Source organism: Erythrolamprus reginae, chromosome 4, assembly GCF_031021105.1.
Source record: "Erythrolamprus reginae isolate rEryReg1 chromosome 4, rEryReg1.hap1, whole genome shotgun sequence".
NCBI lineage: Eukaryota > Metazoa > Chordata > Lepidosauria > Squamata > Dipsadidae > Erythrolamprus > Erythrolamprus reginae.
Genome location: NC_091953.1, coordinates 136,568,607 through 136,581,210, shown reverse-complemented (window position 1 = coordinate 136,581,210; position 12,604 = coordinate 136,568,607). Strand labels below are relative to the sequence as shown.

The window sequence follows — 12,604 nt, the reverse complement described above, 5'->3', positions numbered from 1 at the left end:
AAGAAGGAACGTCAATCATGGAAAAGATCTGAGCATACAAACGAAAGAAGCAACGGATGAATTTCCTTACCTGTCCAGCATTTTGGTGCTCGCTCGTTCTAATTTTTCCAAAATTTGAGGCAATTGTGTGTCATCATCACAGGAACCTCCCCAACCAAGGACACGGGCAAGGTCGTTTCCTGTCCCAAGTGGTAACACTCCTAAATGACACTGGAATGAAGATAAAAATATACTGTGTTTCCCCCAAAATAAGACCCTCTCTTATATTTTTTTGAACCCTGAAATAAGCGCTGGGTCTTATTGCCATGCACTCAAAAGTGTGATTGGGCTTATTATCAGAGAGGTCTTATTTTGGGGAAAACACGTTGGAGAGATGATAGATAATGATAGATGAGATAGATAGACAGACAGACAGACAGACAGACGGACGGACGGACGGACGGACAGACAGGCAGACAGACAGATCTCTTTTTTGGGTTGGTAAAAGGATGCTTACTACTCAAAAAAGAGAGATAGATGAGATAGAGAGAGAGATGAAAGATAGGGATGGATGGATTGATGAGAGATATAGAATAGGTGATAAAGGGATAGAGAAATAGATGAGAGGGATAGATAAAGACAGACAGCTATAGGTTGATAATAGATAGATAGATAGATAGATAGATAGATAGATAGATAGATAGATAGATAGATGGATGGATGGATGGGTGGGTGGGTGGGTGGGTGGGTGGGTGGGTGGGTGGGTGGGTGGGTGGGTGGGTGGGTGGGTGGGTATGCAGGCAGAAAGACAGACAGACAGACAAACAGTTTCCCAGAAAAGAAGACCCCATCTTATTTTTTTTTAAACCCTGAAATAAGCGCTTGGCCTTACTGCCATGCGCTCAAAAGCCTGGTTGGGCCTTATTATCAGGGGATGCCTTATTTTGAGCGAAACAGCGTAGATGTGTGATTTATTTTCTGAGAACCAATTTGGTGTAAGGGTTTAGGTACCAGGTTAGAAAGCAGAAGACGAGGAGTTCAAGTCTTGCCCTAGCCATCAATGCCAGCTGGAGGACTTTGAACCCATTACCAGGAGCCTGGGAGTTCTAGTATCACCTTGGATGTGAAAGCTAGCTGGTCGACTTTGAGCCAATTACTCTCTCAGACAAATTCACTTCACATGATAGTTGTCGTCTTTGGGTCAATCACTAGGAAACTGGGAGTTCTAGCCCCTCCTTAGGCATGAAAGGTGGATGGGCAACATTCAACCAATCACCAGGTGACTGGGAGTTCTAGTCCCATTTTAGGCAGGAAAGCTAGCTGGGTGACAGTCAGCCAATCATTAGGAAGCTGGGAGTTCTAGCCCCTCTTAAGGTGGCTGGGCGACATTGGGCCAATCACCAGTAGACTGGGAATTCTAGTTCCACATTAGATGTGAAAGCCAACTTGTTGTGGGAAAAACAGAAGGAGGAAGTTGTGTTTGGATATGTTAGGCATTCAGTTTTTGCCTTCTGTTAGGTGAAAATATAATAAAAACGGGATAAAATAAATTAAATTAAATTAAAAAGTGAAGTGAAATGAAATCATAAAATGATGAAATCATAAAATCCATAATAAAAATTATTAACTACTTAATTAACCTTAACTACCATTAAACTGTAAACTACTGCTTAACCTTAACTACTGTTAAACTGTATGATAACAACTTTGAATTCTAATCATGGTTTTTCTTCCATTTTTCTAATTTAAAAAAAAAACAAAACTCAATTTGCTTCTCTTGAGGATTTAAAGAAAAACGACAACTTGCCTGTTTGTGCAGGTTTAGCTTATCGATTTCGGACAATACCCAGCCGACACTTCCATCTCCCCCGCACACCAGGATTCGAAAATTGTCAAACTTCTGAAATAACCGTAAACTGAAAGAGAGAAAAAGCAGGGTCTGTATTCAGATCCATCCCTGTCAGCAAGGGAATCTCATAACCATGAAAAAAATCAACTATATTGGGAATAAAATGGCGGAGAAATATGTTGGAGGAGGGGGAACAGGACACACAGCTGTAAAATAATATTAAAATAGTTCTGAGCACTGAAATGTGGTACCTCTACTTAAGAACTTAATTCGTTCAGTGACCAGGTTCTTAAGTAGAAAAGTTTGTAAGTAGAAGCAATATTTCCCATAGGAATCAATGTAAAAGCAAATAATGCGTGCAAACCCATTGGGGAAGAAATAAAAGCTCGGGATTTGGGTGGGAGGAGGAGGAGGAGGAAGAAGAGGAGGAGGACAGTTGCTGCCCAGAGCGAAGGGAGCGGTTCTTATCTAGAAAAGTTCTTAAGTAGAGGTACCACTGTATTACAGGCAGACCTCAACCTATGACCACAATTGAGCCCAAAATTTATGTTGTTAAGTGAAAAATTAAATGAGTCTTGCCCCATTTTATAACTTTACTGTTGTGGCCCATCCGTGTCCCACGCAGCTGGTCATGGATCCTGAGGATCAAGAGGCAGATGTGGGCTGGTATCCTAGGCCCGTATATGTGGTACCCGAGTCTGATAGCGAAGAGGTCAGAGAGGATGTGGTGTCAGAGGCTGAAAGTCAACCAGGGCCTTCTGCACCACCCAAGGTGCCCATGAGTTACTCAGGAGAAGAGGAGGAGCCTCTTCTTGATGCTAGGATACGCAGGGTTGCCAGAAGGCACGAGTGGCTAAGCAGGAGGAGGTCTCTGCATGAATAGATCTCTAGAATGTACGGCGTAAAGGACACGGTTTTTGGAAAGGAAAATGAATACAAATTGTGCACTACTGGAGAAGAATCTAGAACAGTTTTTTATTTTATGCTTATTCGTATATCTTTTGTTTGTTAGATTTTTTTGTGTGTGAGTTGTATTGTGTTTTGTTTTTCAAACCTGGCAATGCGTGGATTTCAACTCCCAGAATTCCCCACCCAGCAGGAGGAATTCTGGGATTTGAAGTCCACATTTTGTCAAGTTGCCAAGGTTGGGGATCAACCAACTAGAACATGAGGCTCCAACCTTGGCAACTTCAAGACTTTTGGACTTCAACTCTGGCTGAGGAATTCTGGGAGTTGAAGTCCACAACTCTTAAAAGTTGCCAAAGTTGAATAATTTTAGGATTATTCAAGAGACGCAGATTCCATCTGCTCTAGATCAGGGGTCAAGGTTGTAGAACCCTGATCTAGAACGGATGGAATTGGCGTCTCTTGTATAATCCTTAAACGCATTCCTTCTAATCGGTTTTTATTCTTTCCCCATATAAACCTGGACATAAAGTAAATTCAGTTACCCTAAGTGGGGGCCCCCGTTCATTAAATCGAAAACCTGAGCTGGGTTTAGGGATTGCTTGAAGCGCCGGAGGAATTTCACGCCCTGGTTGTCTCCACTCTTCGAATTCACAAAAACCAAGAGGGGGCTGGCACAGGTAGGTGGGCAGGTAGCTTTCCAGAAACCTGCATGAGAAATCAGAAATAAAATAATATCAAACAGCCGAGACACTTTCTTGGTTCCAGCAAAGTTATCCCAATTACATATGTGTACATACATATTACACAGCAGGCACACAAAAATATACATTATCTACTATATAAACTGTATATGTATGTACACAAACACACAAACATGCAAAGCTCTTCTAAAATTATACACATTCAACCTCAATCAGAACTGAAGAAAAAACAACGGCTGCCAACCTGCCTTCCATTGAGGACCTGTAGACTGCACGAGTCAAAAAGAGGGCGGGGAAAATATTTACGCACCCTTCGCATCCTGGACACAAACTGTTTCAACTCCTACCCTCAAAACGTCGCTATAGAGCACTGCACACCAAGACAACTAGACACAAGAACAGTTTTTTCCCGAACGCCATCACTCTGCTAAACAAATAATTCCCTCAACACTGTCAGACTTTCTACTAAATCTGCACTTCTATTCTACTAGTTTTTCTCATCATTCCTATCACCCATTTCCTCCCATGTTGACTGTATGACTGTAACTTGTTGCTTGTATCCTAAGATTTTTATTAATACTGCTTCTTCATTGCTTATTTGACCCCTATGACAATCATTAAGTGTTGTACCACATGATTCTTGACAAATGTATATTTTATTTTATGTACGCTGAGAGCATCTGCACCAAGACAAATTCCTTGTGTGTCCAATCACACTTGGCCAATAAAGAATTCTATTCTATTCTATTCTATTCTATTCTATTCCATTCCATTCCATTCCATTCTATTCTATTTACTGCGATAGGAAAAACATTCTCAGAGCCCAGATGGGAAAAAAAGAAAAAAGTTCTAAATTTTGCTACCGGTTCTGCGTACCTGACCCAAATATTTCTACCGGTTCTGCGTACCTGACCGAACCCAAAGGATCACTGGTAATGATCAAAACTGGATGCAATATTCCAAGTGTCGCCTTATCAAGGCATTATTAAAGCGGTATTAAAACGCTTTTCCTTTCTGTCAGTGAAGGCCAATATGTTTTAGAACGTTTAGGAAATTCATTGCTCTGTTTGAATTTACGGCGATCCGCCAGGCCTCTTCTACAAATTGAAGCCTAATTGGGAGCATGAATCTGAGCGTTCGTATCTTAAATGCCATTAATTTTTCTTACATTCATTTGCATGGAAAATCGGCAAGAAATTATCTTCCGTAAAGGACTAAGACAAGATATAAAGCCCTACATGGCATCGGACCAGAATACCTCCAGGACCGTCTTCTGCCGCACGAATCCCAGCGGCCGATAAGGTCCCACAGAGTTGGCCTTCTCCGGGTCCTGTCAACTAAACAATGTCGTCTGGTGGGCCCCAAGGGAAGAGCCTTCTCTGTGGCGGCCCCGGCCTTCTGGAATCAACTCCCCCCAGAGATCAGAACTGCCCCCACCCTCCTTGTCTTTCGTAAATTGCTTAAGACCCACCTTTGTCGCCAGGCATGGGGGAATTGAGACATCTCCCCCAGGCTTATATAGTTTTATGTATGGTATGCTTGTGTTGTATGGTTTTTAAATGATGGGGGTTTTGAAATGCTTTCTTTTAAATATTAGATTTGTTACATTGCACATTGTTTTTATTATTGTTGTGAGCCGCCACACGAGTCTGTGGCGAGGGGCGGCATACAAATCTAATAAGTTGTTGTTGTTGTTGTTGTTGTTGTTGTTATTATTATTATTATTATTAATAATAATAATTATTATTATTATTATCCCAAGCACCTAAAACTGAGTGATGCAGCGGCGAATTATGTGTGCCGATCCCAGTAAAGCAGCCTTTTGCAATTGACAGATGGAGATTTTGTCAATTCCAATGGTTTTCAAATGTCCGCTGAGATCCTTTGGCCCTGCGCCCAGCGTGCCAAGGACCACTGGGACCACTTACATGGGCTTATGCCAGAGTCGTTGCAGCTCGATTTTTAGATCTTCGTGTTTCACTAATTTCTCTAGCTGCTTCTCCTCAATTCTGCTGTCCCCTGGGATTGCGATGTCGATGATCCATGCTTTCTTTTTCTCCACGATCACGATGTCTGGTGTGTTATGCTTCAGAATTCGGTCAGTCTGAAGTTGGAAGTCCCACAGTAGTTTTGCTTGCTCATTTTTGACGACTTTTTGGGCTTATGATCCCACCAGATCTTTGCCACTGGTAGATGGTAGTTCTAGCACAAGTTCCAGTGGATCATCTGTGCCACAGCATCGGCATTATTAATATTATTATTATTATTATTATTATTATTATTATTATTATTATTATTATTATTATTTACATTCTACTTGAATTGCCTCCATCTCCCATCGAAGCTTTTCTGGAGTTTTGCAAACTGCCCTGTCCCATTATCATGTTGTGTGCATTCACTGTGCACAAATCACACAAATGACATACATCGTACATCTGCCACGTCAACATACATACCGTCCGAATCTATGCTGTTCAGTGCTGTGGGCGGAATAATCGAGACCTTGCACTGGCCAAGGGGACACTTGCGCGGATACGAGTCTCGACACGCCGTGTGCACCTGGAAATGGTTTTGCAAAATGGAGAAGCCGTGATATTATTAAAACGTTTGCGAAATGGAGTTGACTTTACGTCGAAAATACAAATCTCAATACAGATCAACCTCGAGTTGGGAGCACAACTGAGCACAACATTTCTGTTGCCTAGGGAAACATGTGTTAAGTGAGTTTTGCCCCATCGCACAACCTTTTTCACCACTACAGTGGTACCTCTACCTAAGAACGCCTCTACTTACGAACCTTTCTAGATAAGAAACGGGTGTTCAAGATTTTTTTGCCTCTTCTCAAGAACCATTTTCCACTTACAAATCCGAGCCTCCAAAACTGTAACCGGAAAAGCCAGGGAGAAGCCTCCATGGGGCCTCTCTAGGAATCTCCTGGGAGGAAACAGGGCTGGAAAAGGTGGGGAGAAGCCTCCATGGGGCCTCTCTAGGAATCTCCTGGGAGGAAACAGGGCTGGAAAAGGTGGGGAGAAGCCTCCATGGGGCCTCTCTAGGAATCTCCTGGGAGGAAATAGGGCCGGAAAAGGTAGGGAGAAGCCTCCGTGGGGCCTCTCTAGGAATCTCATGGGAGGAAAAAGGGCCGGAAAAGGCAGGGAGAAGCCTCCGTGGGGCCTGTCTAGGAATCTCCTGGGAGGAAATAGGGCCTCCACCCTCCCTGTGGTTTCCTCAATCACACGCATTATTTGATTCCTATGGGAAAAATTGCTTCTTCTTACAAACTCACGTCAGTTGTAAAGTCAGCTACACCGTTGTGAAGTGACTCTTTGCTTCCCCTTTGACTGTGCTTGTCCGAAATTCACAAAAGTATATCACGTGACATTGCAACCATCATAAATGTGAGCCTGTTGCCAAACCATAGAATTCTGATAACGTGACTAGGCTCTATTCTGGTCACTAAGTGAGGATTGGGTATATTTCCAAAGATGGTATTGTACCCCAGCTAAGAACGCAGCAAAACACACAGTTTGTTTGAACTTATTTTTAATCAATAACCGACTACTAATTACTGTCTTAGTAGAGGTCACACATGCACAAACCTCAAAGCAGTATTTTCTTGCAAAAGCCCAACTGTTAATTAATCATCATTAGCAGTTGGCATAAGTTTAGAAAGTCTTAAATCATAGAATAGCAATTAGTCTTTGATGGCTCACAAAGTTTGGCAAAATGCCCAGAAGTTGTCTTCAATAAACCAACCGAAGCAGATAAGCAGAACAAAGATCTTCCAAAGAACATAAGAACCTAAGAAGAGCCATGCTGAATCAGGCCAAATCCCATTGAGTCCAGCATTCTGAGTCACACAGTGGCCCCTCAATTGTCCATGGGGATCTTGAGCAGAAAGAGAAGGCAAGACCCTCCCTTTCCCTTGACCCCCAACAAATGGTACTCAAGGGAATCCTGCCTGCCTCAGCCAACAAAGAGGCGGCACATGGACATCAGTTTCAGCAACTACCAATACACTTGGCATCCATTAATCTGTCTAACCCTGCCTTGAAGCTATTAAGGCTGACAGCTGTCATGATTTCTTCTGGAAGTGAATTCCATCAACTAAGGACTCTCTGGGTGAATAAATATTTCCCTTGATTTGTCCTCACTTTCTCACCTATGAGCTTTAGGGAGGGCCCCCTCGTCCTAGTATTGTGTGATAGAGAAAAGAATTTTTCTCTATCCATCTTTTCTATCCCATGCATGATTTTATACACTTCGATCAAGTCACCCCTTCAACGCTGTCTTTCAAGGCTGAAGAGACCAAGACAAGGTACCACTGATGAACAAATGAATTTCAAACGTTGTTTCCTGCAGAGATTCAGCTGCCTCTGTTGTCCTGACTGGTTTTTTTAAATAAATTGGGGGTTTAGATTGTTAGTTTTAGTTTAGTTTACTTTAGTTCCCAGAGAGGGGTGGAATATAAATCAAACCAAAACAAATTGTCCAAAGATACTTCACCAGAAGAGCCATTCACTCCTCCACTCGAAATAGAATACCCTATGAGACTAGACTTTCAATCCTGGGCCTAGAAAGCTTAGAACTAAGACGCCTTAAACAAGATCTAAGTATTGCCCACAAGATCATATGCTGTAACGTCCTGCCTGTCGGCAACTACTTCAGCTTCAACCACAACAACACAAGAGCACACAGCAGGTTCAAATTTAATATTAACCACTCCAAACTTGACTGTAAAAAATATGACTTCAGTAACTGAGTTGTCGAAGCGTGGAACTCATTACCGGACTCCATAGTGTCATCCCCAAACCCCCAACACTTTACCCTTAGATTATCCACGGTTGACCTCTCCAGATTCCTAAGAGGTCAGTAAGGGGCGAGTACAATTGCACTAGAGTGCCTTCCGTCCCCTGTCCTATTGCTCTCCTATATCTCCTATACCTTTCTTCTATTCCTATATCTCTTCTTATATTCTTTCATTGATATGTTCTATTACTATACCTTCTTTTCTATTATTTCTTAGATATATTTTACTATGAGTATCTCCTCTATAACCTTCATCATGTATTTTTCTATGTGTATATATAGGAGCTGTGATGTTCCTTCAATATACCAGGGTGATTCGACACAAAAATATGTAACCCTTCCCTGGTGCAGAGCTGAAGGGATTGGATACTGTAGCCTAGAGGATAATTCTCTGCCTTACAAGGCAAAGGTTATAGTTTCAAGTCCCAGTGGGTATGGCTAGCTGATGAGGCCAAAATAAGGCCGAAATAGATCTATCCTAGTCTCCCTTCATTTTCAAATTCAGCAAAAAAACATGTGAGATACACACACACACACACACACACTAAAACCCTCATTGTGTATTGGACAAAAAATAAATAAATAAAAACAAACAAACAAACAAATAGCTGTTTTCAACTTCTGTTCAAAAGAGCTGAGTATTTTCTAATATGATTTTTTTTAAAAAAGAAAGAAAAATAAAATTCATTCCAGGCTGATCTGGATGGGTGACCTATAGCTGCAGATGGAACTTCTCTAGAGAATTCTCTTTGTGAGCCTCCCCTCAAAAACCTCCACGGCTACATTTCCTGTCTCCAAAGTTGCCTGATTCAAACTGCGTCCCCAGAGAAATCTCTGCACAGGTGCAACCCCCCCCAAAACCCCGTGTGTAAAGCTGAGCAGACCACACAAAGGTTTCCCACCCGCCTAGAAAATACCAGGGTCCAGAGTTCCCAGGGAGTTATGGAATAAATAACTCCCTGGGAACTCTGGAATATAGAGCGCTGGTGGGACCACATTTGGAATAATACTGTGTCCAGTTCTGGAGACCTCACCTACAAAAAGAGATGGATAAAATTGAACGGGTCCAAAGAGGGGCTACAAGAATGATGGAAGGTCTTAAGCATAAAATATATCAGGAAAGACTTCATGAACTCAATCTGTATAGTCTGGAGGACAGAAGAGAAAGGGGGGACATGATCAAAACATTTAAATATGTTAAAGCAGCGGTCCCCAAACTACGGCCCGCGGGCCGGATGCGGCCCAACGAGGTCTTTTAACCGGCCCGTGGCAAGCTCACGAGATTTTACTGGTCGATAAAATAAGCTCCCGAATCTCCTGTCAACTCACCGCGGTCGGCTGCTCAGCGAGGAGAAGGTGGAGAGGCAAGGGGGCGGGGAGGAAAGCGGGCCTGCAATTGGCCCCTTCCTTTGTCGCCTTTAGGGAGAGAAACTGTTGCTGCCCTATGGCAGAGCAGCAACAGTTCCTCTCCCTAAAGGCGAGAAAGAAATTGGCCAATTGCAGGGCCGCTTTCCTCCCCGCCCCCTTGCCTCTCCACCTCCTCCTCCCCTCCTCCTCCGCGGTGAGTGAAAAACTGTCCACTGAAAGTCACAGCTAAGTGCACCATGGCTAAGTTTGTGTGTGGGGGGGAGGCGGCTGCTTGAAAACCCCTGACCTCCATCGCCTCCCCCCCACGGCACAAGGCGAGCACACCTCGCCGCTGACACAGGCGGCGGGGACTGCCCTGTCCCCCTGTCCCCCCTGCGCAAAACTACGCAGCCCCAGATCGCTCGCTTCTCCAGCCAGCAAAGCCGATTGCCCGGCTTTGCTGGCTGATGCAGGAAAGGAAAGCCTCACATTTAAAAAGCACGCCACTTTCTGGGACTGCGGCGCCGTGGTGGCCTTCAAGCGCGGCCCTTCGCGGCGCCCCCCACCCGTTCCTGCAGGAAGAGATCGGGCACTTTACCGGGAGGTGGAGGCGGCGTGGGGCCGGACGCTGGGTGCCGGGGAGGGCGAAGGAGTGGACGCGCCTCTCAGCTGCAGAGCGGAACGGGGATGGAGATCCGCGGCGGAGTCCGGCGTTGGGAGCCTGGGGCCATGCGGGACCGTTCATCCAGGCTTGCCGGTCCACGCGCGCCTGGATGAGCGGTCCCGCATGGCCCCAGCGCCGGACTCCGCCGCGGATCTCCATCCCCGTTCCGCTCTGCAGCTGAGAGGCGCGTCCACGCCTTCGCCCTCCCCGGCACCCAGCGTCCGGCCCCACGCCGCCTCCACCTCCCGGTAAAGTGCCCGATCTCTTCCTGCAGGAACGGGTGGGGGGCGCCGCGAAGGGCCGCGCTTGAAGGCCACCACGGCGCCGCAGTCCCAGAAAGTGGCGTGCTTTTTAAATGTGAGGCTTTCCTTTCCTGCATCAGCCAGCAAAGCCGGGCAGTCGGCTTTGCTGGCTGGAGAAGCGAGCGATCTGGGGCTGCGTAGTTTTGCGCAAGGGGGACGGGGACAGGGCAGTCCCCGCCGCCTGTGTCAGCGGCGAGGTGTGCTCGCCTTGTGCCGTGGGGGGGAGGCGATGGAGGTCAGGGGTTTTCAAGCAGCCGCCTCCCCCCCCCCACACAGAGATAAGAGAGAGAAAGAAAGAGAGGGACAGAGAGAAAGAAAGAGAGGGACAGAGAGAAAGAAAGAGAGGGACAGAGAGAAAGAAAGAGGGACAGAGAGTAAGAAAGAGAGGGACAGAGAGTAAGAAAGAGAGGGACAGAGAGAAAGAAAGAGGGACAGAGAGAAAGAAAGAGACAGAGAGAAAGAAAGAGGGACAGAGAGTAAGAAAGAGAGGGACAGAGAGAAAGAGAGAGGGACAGAGAGAAAGATAGAGAGGGACAGAGAGAAAGAAAGAGAGGGACAGAGAAAAAGAAAGAGGGACAGAGAAAAAGAAAGAGAGGGACAGAGAGAAAGAAAGAGGGACAGAGAAAGGGAGAGAGAGAAAGAGAAAGAAAGGTAGAGAGAAAGAGTGAGAGAAAGAGAAGAGAGAGAGAAAGAAAGAGGGGGGAGAGAAAGAGGGAAAGATAGAGAGGGAGAGAGAAAGGAAGAGGAGAGATAGAAAGGGAGAGAGAGAGAAAGGGAGAGAGAGAGAGGGAGAGAGAAAGAGGGAGAGATATAAAGAGTGAGTGAGAGAAAGAGAGAAGAGAGAGAAAGAAAGAGAGAGAGAGAGAGGACAGAGAGAAAGAGAGAGAACTAGAAAGACAGAAGGACAGAGAGAAAGGGAGAGAGAGAGAAAGGAAGAATAAATATTAAATATTGTATTTGTTCCCATTTTGTTTTTTACTTTAAATAATGTATGTGCAGTGTGCATAGGGATTTGTTCACACGTTTTTTTAATAGTCCGGCCCTCCAACAGTCTGAGGGACAGTGAACTGGCCCCCTGTGTAAAAAGTTTGGGGACCCCTGTGTTAAAGGGTTAAATAAGGTTCAGGAGGGAAGTGTTTTTAATAGGAAAGTGAACACAAGAACAAGGGGACACAATCTGAAGTTAGTTGGGGGAAAGATCAAAAGCAACGTGAGAAAATATTATTTGACTGAAAGAGTAGTAGATCCTTGGAACAAACTTCCAGCAGACGTGGTTGGTAAATCCACAGTAACCAAATTTAAACATGCCTGGGATAAACATCCATCCATTGTAAGATAAAATGCAGGAAATAGTATAAGGGCAGACTAGATGGACCATGAGGTCTTTTTCTGCCGTCAGTCTTCTATGTTTCTATGTTTCTAAATAAATAAATTGAATATATAAATAAACACTTTATATTTGCTTTTGGGATAAATATGAATCTGTAAGCAAAACCAGCCAATATGGAATTTTACATTTTTGCTACTCGGCAAATTCAGAGCTCCCTCCTTAATAAATCCATTCAATTATCGCTCATCATTTCATGGTGGACAGTTCTTGGATGTTAGTCCCCAACTTACAACAGTTCATTTAATGACTGTTTGAAGTTACAATTCCCCACACACACAAAAGGGACCAATCAAAATTTAAACCTTAAAATAACAAAAACAAAAAGGCCATTCGCAATTAGAAAGGCACAATTTGTCCATAATTGAATAAATTGGTAGAGGAGACAGCTGCTTATCTTGTTTTTTCCCCCAAAAAAAGTAATAAAAGGGTACCAAATGGAAAAACAGAAGGTCCTGTTAAACAAATTTCAGGTTGCAGATCCGTTTGTTTAGGCTTCAATGTCTGGACGCTTTTAATTAGGTAAGCTGTTTGGTCTGATCCGGGGGAGAAAAACAGGCTTAAAAATTATAAATCAAAGCCAATATGGAATCAAATTAAATTAAATTAGATTAAAGCAATTAGGGATGGCAGAGAAAGTTAAAAGGAAATCAGACAATT

General features: G+C 44.2%; 1 protein-coding gene across 2 annotated transcripts in view; it reads right to left on the bottom strand.

Annotated features, from left to right (window-relative positions):
* The window catches only part of DGKH (diacylglycerol kinase eta), a 113,647-nt gene that overhangs the window by 34,041 nt on the left and 67,002 nt on the right, over nt 1-12,604 (bottom strand). For both annotated transcript variants that reach the window (XM_070751385.1, XM_070751386.1), the window contains exons 8-11: nt 5,895-5,997; nt 3,280-3,442; nt 1,787-1,895; nt 71-210 (exon numbers count right to left, since the gene is read on the bottom strand). In XM_070751385.1, the coding sequence (XP_070607486.1) occupies nt 71-210; nt 1,787-1,895; nt 3,280-3,442; nt 5,895-5,997 (515 nt within the window). The remainder of the gene's footprint in view (nt 1-70; nt 211-1,786; nt 1,896-3,279; nt 3,443-5,894; nt 5,998-12,604) is intronic.